At 40.7% G+C, this 12,768-nt stretch overlaps 2 protein-coding genes across 3 annotated transcripts; one reads left to right on the top strand and one right to left on the bottom strand.

The window, feature by feature from the left end:
- Nucleotides 1-1,881: 1,881 nt before the first annotated feature.
- LOC113204747 (protein O-linked-mannose beta-1,4-N-acetylglucosaminyltransferase 2-like) lies at nucleotides 1,882-4,084 on the top strand. The gene has a single exon (XM_026420030.2). It carries the CDS (start codon nucleotides 2,298-2,300, stop codon nucleotides 3,990-3,992), a length of 1,695 nt encoding a protein of 564 aa, XP_026275815.1. The 5' UTR covers nucleotides 1,882-2,297; the 3' UTR covers nucleotides 3,993-4,084.
- A 106-nt stretch (nucleotides 4,085-4,190) lies between these two features.
- On the bottom strand, nucleotides 4,191-12,563 carry LOC113204746 (retinoblastoma-like protein 1). 2 transcript variants are annotated; one of them, XM_026420028.2, is made up of 20 exons: nucleotides 12,417-12,563; nucleotides 12,118-12,330; nucleotides 11,395-11,534; nucleotides 11,098-11,301; nucleotides 10,829-11,019; nucleotides 10,592-10,752; nucleotides 10,380-10,515; nucleotides 9,252-9,341; nucleotides 7,867-7,970; nucleotides 7,573-7,745; nucleotides 7,252-7,480; nucleotides 6,970-7,176; nucleotides 6,527-6,881; nucleotides 6,191-6,399; nucleotides 5,941-6,120; nucleotides 5,743-5,860; nucleotides 5,490-5,662; nucleotides 5,222-5,392; nucleotides 4,972-5,142; nucleotides 4,191-4,884 (listed from the first exon to the last, which is right to left on the bottom strand). In XM_026420028.2, exons 2-20 carry the CDS (start codon nucleotides 12,247-12,249, stop codon nucleotides 4,879-4,881), a joined length of 3,150 nt encoding a protein of 1,049 aa, XP_026275813.1. In that variant the 5' UTR covers nucleotides 12,250-12,330; nucleotides 12,417-12,563; the 3' UTR covers nucleotides 4,191-4,878. The 2 variants fall into 2 exon arrangements, with proteins under 2 accessions (XP_026275813.1, XP_052128810.1); XM_052272850.1 differs by lacking the exon at nucleotides 9,252-9,341 and having other exon boundaries at nucleotides 12,417-12,562.
- Nucleotides 12,564-12,768: the final 205 nt, after the last annotated feature.

Genomic DNA, 12,768 nt, shown 5'->3' with positions numbered 1-12,768 from the left:
TGAAAAAGTGGCGGCAGATTGTCGAGGGGGTGTGAAGGGTCGCGCGGAGAGGGGCGCCTTCCCCTCCCCGCCGCCCTCACCTGTTGATGCGCCCCCGCGCCGCCCCTAGCCGCCCCCGGGCGCGCTCGCAGCCCCGCCCCGCCAGCGCCAGGAAGATATCCAGTTAGCGTAAAAGTGAGGAAAAGTGAGAAGTGAAGTGAGGCCGAGTGAGGTGAAGTGAGGCTGGGCGAAGCCGAGCGAGGAAGCGTAAAAGCGTAAAAGTGAAAAGCCGGAAAGTGAAAAGCGAAATAGGGTGTGTTCAGATAGAGGGTCGTTTTAGGTGGGTTTAGGTATATATTTCGTGCTTATATTGTAATTTTACACTCGGAGACGCAAAGTTCGCTGTATTTTAACGATCTCGCGTTGTTTTCTGATGACAACCCACCCAAAACGACCCTTTTTTTCTGAACACACCCTATTTCGCTTTTCACTTTCCGGCTTTTCACTTTTACGCTTTTACGCTTCCTCGCTCGGCTTCGCCCAGCCTCACTTCACCTCACTCGGCCTCACTTCACTTCTCACTTTTCCTCACTTTTACGCTAACTGGATATCTTCCAGGCCCTACAGCTGGGCCCGCCGGGACCCGGGCTGCGCCCCATATGGCCATATGGACCAGCGACCCTCCGTATGGCGAGCACGGCGGTGCGCGGAGCCCGGGGCCCGGGCCCCCCAACGGCAGGCAACGGGGGGAGCCGCCGCCATGGGTTCCGCCAGGCCGAGTGAAGCCAGGCGCGTACAGCTGCTCTCCCGCCCGAGCCCGGGCCCCGGCGGGCCCCGGGTACCCGCAGGGTCAGGCATCGCGGGGGTACCCGCGGGTGCGACCGCCCGCGGGCGGCAGCAGCGCCAGGGCCGCGGAGGGTCTCCGCCCCGGCTCAGGATGGCGGCTATCCACGGACCATATGCTGCCCTTTGCAGGGGCTCAAATGGCGCGATCCCAGCCCCGCCCACGAAACGAACACACCGGGCGATGCTTAGGATCACGACGTGCTCGACGGGCAGGGTACGGGCGCGTCGACAGAGACCAGATAGCAGGATAGAACCACACACAATGTTTTAGCTTCCGACCCACACACACACTCACCAGGCTTTGACGCGGATCAGCACCTCGCCCTCGGCCAGCGTGGGCTCGGGCTTCTTGAGCAGCTTGACGGACTTGAGGCCGCCGAAGCCCGTCAGCACGACGGCCCTCATCTCCTTGGGGGGCTCCTCGGGGGTCTTCTCGGCGGACTCCTGCTCGTCCTTGGCGGCCGCCTCCTGCTTCTCCTCGGCCTTCTCCTGCTGCTCGGGCTTCTGCTCCTCGGCGGGCTTCTGGTTCTCCTCGGCCATGGTGGTCGCGGGCGATGGATCAAGTCAACAGAGATGCCGGTGCGGCGGGCTGGAGCGTGTAATCACGGCTGATCTGGTCCGGACGGTGGTCGGCACAGGACTGGGCTGGGACCGGGACTGACTTAGCGAAGCGGGCCGAGCCGGTGGCTGGGCAGGGGCAGGGCGTAGCGGCCGACAATGTAACAGGTGCTGCTGCGGCGTGCGGCGGTGTCGGTCTGCTCGGTGCGGTGCGCGCGTCCGTCTCGCTGTTGGCGAGGGTCTTCTTCGCGCCGCGCCGCGCCACGCCTCCGAGGCCGCGTCCGAACAGCGCACCCGACCACCGGGGACCCGCGGGCGGGCCCTCCAGAGCGATAGAGACGGAAACGGCGTCCGCTGCGGACGCAGCCCGCTGCCGGCCGGAGCGCACCTCCTTTAGCGTTGTTCATCCGGCCCGACGCCCAAAAGGGTGAAAATAGTGCGTCGCGACGCCTCGGCTTTGGGGCGGTGCTCGCGCGGGGCACGCTCTTCATCAGAGAGGAGCTGCTGGAACTAGTGTCTGCTCTTCAGTTCAAGTCCTGAGGGACTAGGCACCTCGGCAGTTGTTTCTGATCGCACTCTTCTCGTTTGGGTTGAGGAGGTCCAAGAGAGCCCGGCGGTAGATTCCTGCGCGTCGTCTGCTTCTTAGGGGCTGTTTCGGTGTTTGTGTTTGTGTTTATCGTAGAGTGGCGAGAGATGCTGTGTGTTAGCTTTTCGTTTTGATTGGAACTATTGATTGAAGAGCTCAAGAAAGATGACAGAAGAAGAAACTAATGAACGCTTAGACGTCCCTTCGATTGGACATGACGGGATGCGAGCTGTTAAAATACCTGTCAACCGGCTTTTGAACCGCGAACTCCTCAACATTTTATTTCTTGATTCATCAACATTTTAAATTAATACTAAAACCTATCACTATGTTAACATCAAAGAATCTGCTCGGTGTTATAGCTTTGAGCACTGTAATCGGTTTGATGTCATATCTAACCTCATTATGTGCAAGGAGACAGAACAATAATTTTTCTGCTATGAATTCCTCTTTTGTGTCCTCAGTCTGGTGTAATTATGGTCAAAGTGGAGAAAAAATCTGCAGGTTTCAAAACCTCTGTTACAATTCTCGCTTTCAAGATTTTCAGTTCATATTGACTGATGAGTCTGTTGTTTCTGGAGTTCAGAATGTGTCAGAATGGATGAACATTGACATGTCAACAGTTCTCGAACACAATGCATTCAAATTGAAATTATCTATTTTGTCTGACACTAATAAATTTAAAAGACTTGTATATCACAAATTACCTACATTTATTCTTCATAGATTTAAGCCAGACAATATCATGCATGTTATTCATGATGATTTAATTCCTTTGTATACTACCATGGAAGCAATTTCGGATGGAACTGTTCCTTTTAATCAAAAGTTTGGTCTTGCTTTTAGTGATAATTATTCAACAACCGCTCTTGATGAATGGTACCAAAATTTCTCTGCAGCTCCCCTTATTCGACTCATGTCCACCAATGAAACAGTCTGCTTTAGTAATGCCTACATCGGATTACACAGAACTACTGTATGGTTCCGATATGGGTTCAAACAGGTACAAGGACCTTACTATAATAACAACTTCAACTCACAAGTAATAAGAAATTTTGTCAATTTTAACTTAGAAATTAGAAGAGAGACATTTCATTCTGATTGTAAAATGAATTCTAAGCAAATTAAAATTATTGTTCTTAGCCGGTCTCAAACAAGGCGGATTTTAAATATGGAATTCCTTGTAAAAGCTATCAAAAAAGCTTGTACAAAAATATACCCCAATAACAAGTTTGATATTGTCCAAATTGATATCTCTATTCACAGCATTAATTTCATTCTATGTCAAATAAGGCAAGCAAAACTTATTGTTGGTATGCATGGTGCAGCTATGATTCTCTCAATATTTCTACCCTCCTTATCAGGCATAGTAGAGCTGTTCCCTTTTGGTATAAACCCAGAAAATGTTTCATTTTTGAAATCACTTTTAGAACAGCATCAGCAATACCCCTTGTATTATGAACCATGGATAAATATCGAGAGAGAAAATTCAGTGGCTGGCATGAATACTAATCCCTTACTGGGTGGTATATCGCACCTTCCACAACATGAGCAAAATACAATTAAAGGGCTGACCCAGGTTCCTGCAGTAAAATGCTGTCACGATCCCACGTACCTGTATTACATGTACCATGACACATTCTTAAGTGACAGCATATTTGAAGTAATTCATAAGTGCCTTAGGAAAACACAAATAAATACATTTGACAAGAATGTTCTCCTGTCAAAACTTGTCTTCCCAGCTTCACCAGCTTTTCTTATGTGTGTAGTAAAAGAGAACATTCTCTCTGTTGACTGGGGGGAGCTGTCAAATGCTCAGGAAAATGTTGGCCTTTGGTTTCAAATTACTGTTCAATTTGGTGAGCATGTGAAAAACTTCAACATCTATGATAGTGCATCCACAATGTTTGCCACACACATAGACAACTATGCTGAAGCTACTGAAGTGTGGTTGCAAGCATTCAATAATAAAAACATTGGAGGTATTATAAAGCATACAAGATGCCTTAGTGTTACAGAATAATGTAAATTCAATCAGTTATGAAAAATGTAGTTCATTGACAAAACCACGTTTCTTGTTTGTTAATAATAAATAAAGGTGTACAGTGATGCAAATTGTCTATTATTATGGTCAACTGATACACCAGATTAATTCACAGGTAAGCCTAGACACAGGCTTGGAGTGAGGCAACGACAAAGTTGAAAGCAAATGGAATCAAACTGTCATATCAAATAAGTACTTTATACAATTATCAGCACTTTGGTCGTACAGCAAAGTCAGATTGGTAATACATGAACCGAAAAGAAAAGAATGGCTTGATAGGAACAGTAAGGTACGAGTTCATACTGCCATGATAAAATAAAATATATAACATTGGTTAAAACAGGAAATAGAATAGCGTTTAAGCATGCGTAAAATGCTAAATTAATTTCAATCTAAGACACTGAAGATCAACGCTATTAACGAGTTGATATTATACCGTATTACTAACAAAAAGACAAAGCAATGCAATGCTGATTGTTCTCTATAGCAGTAGCAGTGCACAGTCAGTTAATAAGACATAAACATAATAAATCGTCAGATCAATTTCTCTTCAAATTTTTGCTCTGTAATATGGAATTTGAAATGGTAAAACATTTTCAAGTGACTAGGTTCTAATTTACTTGTTCCAAATGAACACTCCTAATTTCATGATAAAAATTGTTAAAAGAATCTCAATGTCTTGATTGGCCTTTGTCCTTTAGACACAGATACATTTATCTGTTCAAAATTACTGATCATAATGAGAAGCAATTGTCACACAATCTGATAATATTTCTTGTTTCACATAACAAATAAGCTCTTTCGACAAAAAATATTGTCAAATCAAAAACTCCGCCAAAGTATTTATAATTACTTTGATAAGAGATCAAACCTGGTGGATAAGAAGATACAAAATAAATTATGTGATTACAAACTGAGAAAAGGGCAGGCGAGGAGTCGTCAAAAGCTTCAGTCATACCTGAGATTGACCTATCCTATCACCAATGATAGAATGCAGCTTGCGAGAAACTAAATCATTAGCTGAAATTTTAGGAAGGCTGGCTTCATCTGTTGAATCATCTGCCAATAAGCGTTTGGCAACTTTGCGGGTGCCATCCACTTGAATCATATTGTTAATAGCTCGCAAATCCTAGCCAGAAGAGAAGGGATCCTATTACCAACATTTCTTTTGCAACCATTCAGTTAAGATCATAGTTTTATTTACTTACTCTTGCTGGGCTACGACTGAACTTATAATCCAAAAGTTTAGATGGTGAGACAGTGACATCCTGAGGGTTTAAAGAACTTATAAAAACAGGCAGTTTGTCAGTTACTCTTCTTCTTGGAACACTTGGCTGACTCTTGCATACAGGCAGTGGGGAGAGGGGAAGTGAATCATTCTGAAACAAGATAGTTTTTAGATTGTTAAAAGGCACCAAATTAAACAGAAAGATCATGTACTCCTAAAATCGCCACAGACTTTACATGTACACATACCTGATCAGAACAGAATTTTTGGGCAAATGCTTTCATTTTTGTAACAAACACTTCATTGTAGAATTTAATTAAATCTCCTCGTACTTCCCCTCTGAAATTATTTGAGGTTCCAGCAGCATCAGTTGGTGAACCCAAAGCTTTTGGAAGAGGAGCTGATACCGCAGAGGTTTCCTCTGTAACAATTTGATTGCATTACATGTACTGAACTCATGCAGACTACAGTACCAGTTTCATAAGCTCATTTTACACCTACCACCAGACTCCTCAGTAACTTTTTTAAGAAGCACACTGCGGTACACATGTGAGCTAGCTTGTGGTTGCATTCTGTAGCATTTCATCACATTAGTAAAGGTTTGATCATTCTTCGTAACCTGATAATGTTAAAAATAATGTGAAAGTTGGTTTCCTCAGTAAAAAGGTCATAACTAAAGGATATGATTATGATACTCACTTTACAAATGACGTAGACTGAGCACATTAATAATTGATCAATGTGGCGGTCTCGCATAAGGTCTACATGGTTGGTGATGGCATGTTGGAAGCATGTCCAAATTTTTCGTTTCAACTCAGCATCTGTGAGTTGAAGGTGATTGCACAGTTCTTGCATTCTCACGGAACCCAAGTGGTAAAACTACACAAAACCAAAATAATTAATTCGAGTTTGTAACTCTCAGACCACATAATAATTCCCAGACACAAACCTTTCTAAAGAATAAACTGAGAGAGCCTGTTCTCTTCGGTTTGTCATCATCCTTCTTTTCACCACCAGATTCTGAGTTTGATGCACCAGGTGCTTTATTTTTAAGGACAGTGGATCCACTGCCAGATGGCTGGGCAGAAATTATAACACTGTTAGCCCCAGGAACATACTGAATTGGTATGTATTGCTGACCATTTTCTCCCTTGACAGCTAAAACAGAAACAAAAATCAGTAAATTGAAATTATAATGAGGTGATCATTTCAAGGTAACATGAACAAGCCTAGCTGGATGATTCACAAAAAGAATCTTTCCAACGCAACAACGGCAGGTCCTTACTTGTTATTTGAATTCCCCCTATTCCCACTTTGCTTTGGAGCAAAGATTGCCCTGGTTTGATTAGTTCACCATCAAACAGACGTTTCTTGGGAATGGCTTGAGAAACAGGAGAATTGAATCGTTCTACGGCCGAAACCGATGAAATAGGGGAAGCAGACCCTTTGTCACCAGCTCCTGAAAGGCGCTTCAATACAGGATTTGTGGCTTGGTGTTGTCCTGCATCACCATCTACGGTAAGTTGGCTTGGAAGTGAGACATCTTCACAGGATGGTACAGGGAGACCCGATGAATCAATATAATCCCAAAGAGAACTTTCAGATTGCCATGCCATAGACTCCAGTATTTTTTCCTCAATCTGCAAGACACATATTGATGAAGAATGACAGGACGTCAACACAAACATAATAAATTTAGAAAGTAAAGCTAAGGAAAATATAATTCACCTCATTCAAATGCTTGATCATATCTCTTGAAAGCTGTTCTTCAGCACGAACAATGGGTTCAATAACCTTATAGAAATAGTATGGTTCTACATTCAACGCTTTCAATACATAAGGAAATGTACGACTTGGTGCATTGTAGGCAAAAATTACAATTTCTATACAGCAAGCTAGAAGAGTTTGATGAAAAACTTCCTGCTCCAGAAGATTCTAAAAAACACAAATTATAGTAAATAGAAAAGCACTATTGGCATTAAAAAATTTAGCTTCTGAAATACCACTTACACTGAAATCTAGATGAGGTTTTTGTTTTCTCTCATCAGTTATTATGTTTTCAAGAATTTTGTAGTACAGTGTTACTCCAAGCTGCAACCTTTTCTTTGCAAAATCCATACTGGACATGTTGCTGGACTTTTCCTGATCAGATGTTTGCTGAGAGTAACGCTCACAGAACTTCTGTCCAATGGCTGACACAAACCCAAGAACTTTTTCTGTGGGATCCCTTGAGCATGACCTGTAAAACATTTAAAGTTGAAAAGAAATAAATTTATGAAACAGCTGTACTTCACATTTTACTTCAGAAAAATTAATTGCGAAATGACTAACTTGAAAATCTCCAATAAGTTTTCACTTGGAGCATCAGAACGCCCTGAGAGTAATGAACGTAACCTATTTACACTTTGTGTAGCAGTTATCAGTGGAGTGACTTCATTGGAATCATGTGCTCCTCGAAGATATCTCCGGTTTGTTAATGGTGTAGAAACAATCAGTTGGTTACACTATAATTTCAATAGAGAGAAAATAAAGGAAATAAAATCTGTTTCAGGCTTCTTTAAGATAATATGACTGTATTCTATAGTAGTATGTAGTAATAATATTATTAATGAAATAACTTCCTACCCCAGAAACATTTGGTGTTTGCAAACGGCGTAAAGCATGCATTTTTTCAGAGAGGTCGCCAATGCCATGATTAGTGGACGTTCCTATATCCTGTTCGGCATCCCCTACAAATAAGTAAAACAGATTGTTGCAGTTTTTCACTAGGCATGACACATTTCATAAATGAGGAAAGGTACATTTTGTAGTGCTGCAAACTAATAGTGTACAAGCAGACTGAATGGTTCACATGCTGAAAGATGCTGTAGACTCCAACATATCTATGGCAAAACAACCGTTCCAAACAAGCACACATAATCACTAAAGAATACAATATCTATGGGTCCCTTTGAACAATGGAGTGTCCATGCATTGTCCTAAAACATACATATAAACCACACCAAAGGAAAAAAAAAATAGATGCACCATAATTAGAAATAATAAACAGTACCCTCTGTCCAGTTAGCTAAGTTTACACTGAAAAAAATTATGAATCATCAGATGATCAACATTACCACTCATTGCTGTAATTATTAAGTAAAAGTGGTTTGTTGATTATCATTTTGACACCCAGTAAAAAATTCTGCTAAATTGGTTATGCAGTGACAGCAGAAATTTGGTGTGAAACAAAACATTGAATTTTTCACAACACTATCTGACATTACTCAGGACATCCTACTTCCCATACTATAAAAGTAAAACAGAGAGGTGGACATTAAGATTGCTGAACACAATCTCCTGACAAAAGCTCACTTTGTAGTATTGAATAGTGGCCACAAAACTGTCACATCTCCTTTCCAACCAACTTCTTTCTTTGGAAAGTCTAAGTTGCCAGTGAGAGATCATTTTAAGAACTACGATAACTACTGAAGTCATGCACTTTTTGTTCCATATAAATGTGAAATTTAATGCTGTAGCCTCTAGAACACTATATCAATAGGAGTAACATATATGTAAGTCCAGAGAGTGAAATAATTACTCTTAGCTTTAAGGATGATAAGAAAAGATTTTGACAAGAAGCATTCTTATCAAAAATGTCTAGTTAGGTTCAAACTACAAAATGTATTAGTAATCCAGATGCAACAGGAGATTGAAGCAATTTTGTATGTTTAATTCAAGTGACTAGTGAAAATTTCTACACAAGAAAGAAGATAAGCTGCCAACCACAAATACCCACTCTCCAAAAACAATAATAAATCAAGACATAAATGAACCAAACTAGCTTTCAATTCATTAGATGCAGCCCTAACTTTCAAGGGATATGAGGAACAGTCAAAAATGCAGGTCAAACCCAAGTATCCCACCAAGCAAAAGAGAAGACAGAGCAAGAAAACAGACATTTAAAAATATATAAAATTACAGCACGAGCAAACAGCACAGTGTGCTGAAGTGCAGGCGAGGTGTCTCACCTTCTACATTGAGAGCCCTGAGCACAGGTCTGGATGGGGTAGTAAAACCTTGACTTCTTTTCAGGCACGACCGCAAACGCTTAATTTCAGCTATAAAAAGCAACCCAAACTTTTGTAAAACGATATTGAAAATGAGAAAGGATTTTGATATGACTGAGGCCGTGTACTAATGTCTCGACTGTACAAGTGATTTTTTTTTTCTGCAAGGTGAGCTTATATAAATTTAAAGGAGGCTAATGGATAAGACTTTTAAAAAACAAGCTACAAAACATTAACATTGGCTCCCTTTTCTTGTCTGCAGGATTTCAAGTTTTCACTGGAAATTTAGATCAACCGTCGTGGTTAAAATGCCCTAAAATGAAACCACAAGCACTGCTTACACCAATTAGTGTGAATCTAGTACTGGACATCATCCCTCCATCATCAATAATATGGGACTTTTCAGCTATTGGCAGGCATTGATTTAAAAAAAAGAAGTGAAAGGCAGATCACCTCACATGCTAAGAGAAATACAGAATACACACAAAATTGCAAACAGATTAAAATTTTCAAATGGTAACCTGAAATTTTACTCTTTACAGCATGGTAAATAATTGAATGTTATGCTTATGTCAGAGTACTGCAAGTACAAAGAAACTCATCAAACCAAAATCGCTACACTAGAAAGGGTGCATTGAAAACTTTGAAAACAACACACTGATAACTCTCGCTATGATGGTGCAAACAGACTAGAAAACAGGTAATAGCAACAGCAGTTAAACTGAATTGCTGAAATTTTAAGATACAGTTTTGATGGTTGTGAAGAATTACACATTCTCAAATTGAAGTACTTGGAGGAATGAAATTCCTTTCAGCCATTTGTCTAAAAATGAGAGTATAGCATGCAAAATACAGCACATAACACCAAGAATAGTGCTCAAGGTTGCGGCTTTAATATAGATACAAGTCCAATGACTGTGCAAGCACAGTGTGTTCTGCCATAAAAAAGCTAGACACTCAATTTTAATTGCCAGGTCATGGGAAATTAAATAAGCATTTCCCCCAGTACCTTTTCCACTTAATACAAGAATGTTTAAGCATGAGAGGGTAAGGTTAATTTACAGACCATTGGAGGAGAACCAAACTTACCTAAAAATATTCTCTCATCAAAATCTCCTACATTCAATACATGTTCTTCATACTGTTTGTTGATTGCTTTTAGATTATAATCAAAGTTGTTCACATCAAGTATGCCACTGAAATTCTCAGAATTCCCCTTGAGTACCTATTCAAAAAAAGTAATAATTTAAGGTTAAAAATTGAGCAGTTCACAAGTAGTCAATGAAAAATGAAAGACTTACTCTTTGCTCAAAAAGCCTCTTAATATGATTTTTCCAACAATATGCCTTTATTCCTTTTGCTTCCAGTGGAAGTCCATCATGACTTTCACATAATTTATCAATGATGCAAGGAGCATTTGTGGGGGGTTGGTAGTCTGGACTCGAGAAATCCTTGGGTAAACCTAATAACAAGAGTGCATTTTTTGTATATAGACGTTTTCAGGGCAACAGAGACAGGCAGATGGAATTGAAACTTACCAGGAAACACTGGATTTAGAAGATCTCTCCTATCAGCTAGCAATGCATTTCCAAAAATGAGATCGCAGCAAGCTAACAGCATGTGATATGAATTAACGAGGTCGTCTCTGACATCAGGATAATCAACTTTAACGCAAACAAAGAGAGTCCAAGTGAGCTCAAATACACGAGCAGGTGTACAGGGCTGGTTCCTACAAAGAATTAAAATGTATTATTACAGAGAAAACTGCAGGACAGGGGGACTCAGAACATGACAGATGACAGCATACTTTTGTTTTCTTGATGTTCTCAGATTTTGCTGGGGTTCTGGGCCAGCCTCTTGAAACAAGTCCTTAAAAATCGGTTGAAACTTCTTAAAAATTTCCCTTGAAACAGCAAAATTCCTCTCTAAGCTGTCAATCTTCCCTCTGAAATCTGCTGGCAAACTAGCCATATCTGCCCATTTCTTACACTTGTTAAAGAAGTGTATCAAACTAACAGAAAAAACAGGAAAATAATAAAATGAGTTAACCATGTCAGCCAAACTAGCATAAATATATAAAATCAACTAAAATTAAAATCTCTACCTTAATTTGCTGAGACGTAGGAGCCTCGTCAGGCTGACACAATTTCCCTCTACCACTTCACCTGGTCTCCCAACAGTTGGTGTAGTTGATTTCCGACAGGAAACATAGAGAGCACAAGCCAGCCAATGAAGTTGATTACCCTGTTATAGAAAATGAGGTTAATCATAGGGCCGAAAGGCATCCCAGTAAACAATACATTGAAAATAACACATAAAAAGACAACCATTTAATTAAGTAACCAGACTCATAAAAAAAAATAAAAAAAATACGAGGGAACAAATTTCAAAGAAATCAGTAAAATTAAGACTATATTATGGAAAAGGGGGATTTCAAATTTGTCTAAAAAAAAATAAAAAAATCTGGCTTGGTGGACATCACCAGTAAGATTCATACAGGTAATTTCAGACACTGTTCAGTATCTCCACAGCAATGTATTCGACTAGTCTAGAAATATTTTGAAAATTGGTACAAGACTTATATGAGACGGCTGCTATCAAATGTTTATGGAGGGAAAATGGATTGACAGAGATTAAGGCATACAAAGCATTTAGCTCAATTTTTAGGTTGGGTGACTTCAGTTATGTCTAGTAAGGAGTAGCGGAATGCATACAAACCACTAATACTTGTCAGGAGAAAACGAGCGCACAATGTTTTATTGGGTTCTGTAAACTGATTGTACACAAACCCGTAAATAAATACGGGGCACGCGGCACTGATGCTTACCTCCAGCAGATAATTTACTCGTATTCTTTGGTAATTTTGCCACGCTTCATCGGCTGTATCTTTATCCATATTTAACTTCACACATAATTCTTGATACACACTTTCATCGGGGTCCCCCTGATTTAGACCCATTGTGTTTATTTTACTCAATCTCCCGGATTCTTTAAGACAGACCGCTACGCTCGACTCAACTAGCCTGTTTGGCTCCACAACCTACAATATTACGATGCCGAATAGTGTAAAAATAACATGAACAGTTTACTTTGCATTAGGTGTAGCTTATTGATTTCACTAAATACCAAGAAGTAGAACGAATCAAATATTTATGTGGCACTGTGATAAGAAACAGCTTAGACAAAGAAATGTTCGGTCCTGTCCTTTAACGAAGCACTTGGCGCGAATGCCAAAGCAGACGGCTCGCGCCAAAACATGGACACCAATCTGGCAACGCTGGAAATTATGTTTCAGAAGTACCCAAATAATTTTAGCTTTTAACATCTTGATCCACTTCAGACTCAGAAAATATTTCGATCCAGCCATTGTGCTGGTCTCTTTACAATTAATTTATCTCGTACGTGAGAGGTTTGCTCCACGCAAACTTCGAGTAAAACGTAAAAAGTTCCTCCAACAACACAAATTCTGAATTCAAGG

The sequence above is a fragment of the Frankliniella occidentalis genome, unplaced genomic scaffold, assembly GCF_000697945.3.
Source record: "Frankliniella occidentalis isolate FOCC.00 unplaced genomic scaffold, Focc_3.1 Scaffold7, whole genome shotgun sequence".
Lineage (NCBI taxonomy): Eukaryota > Metazoa > Arthropoda > Insecta > Thysanoptera > Thripidae > Frankliniella > Frankliniella occidentalis.
The sequence above is the reverse complement of the archived record's forward strand: the minus strand, read 5'-3'. Positions and strand labels throughout refer to the sequence as shown.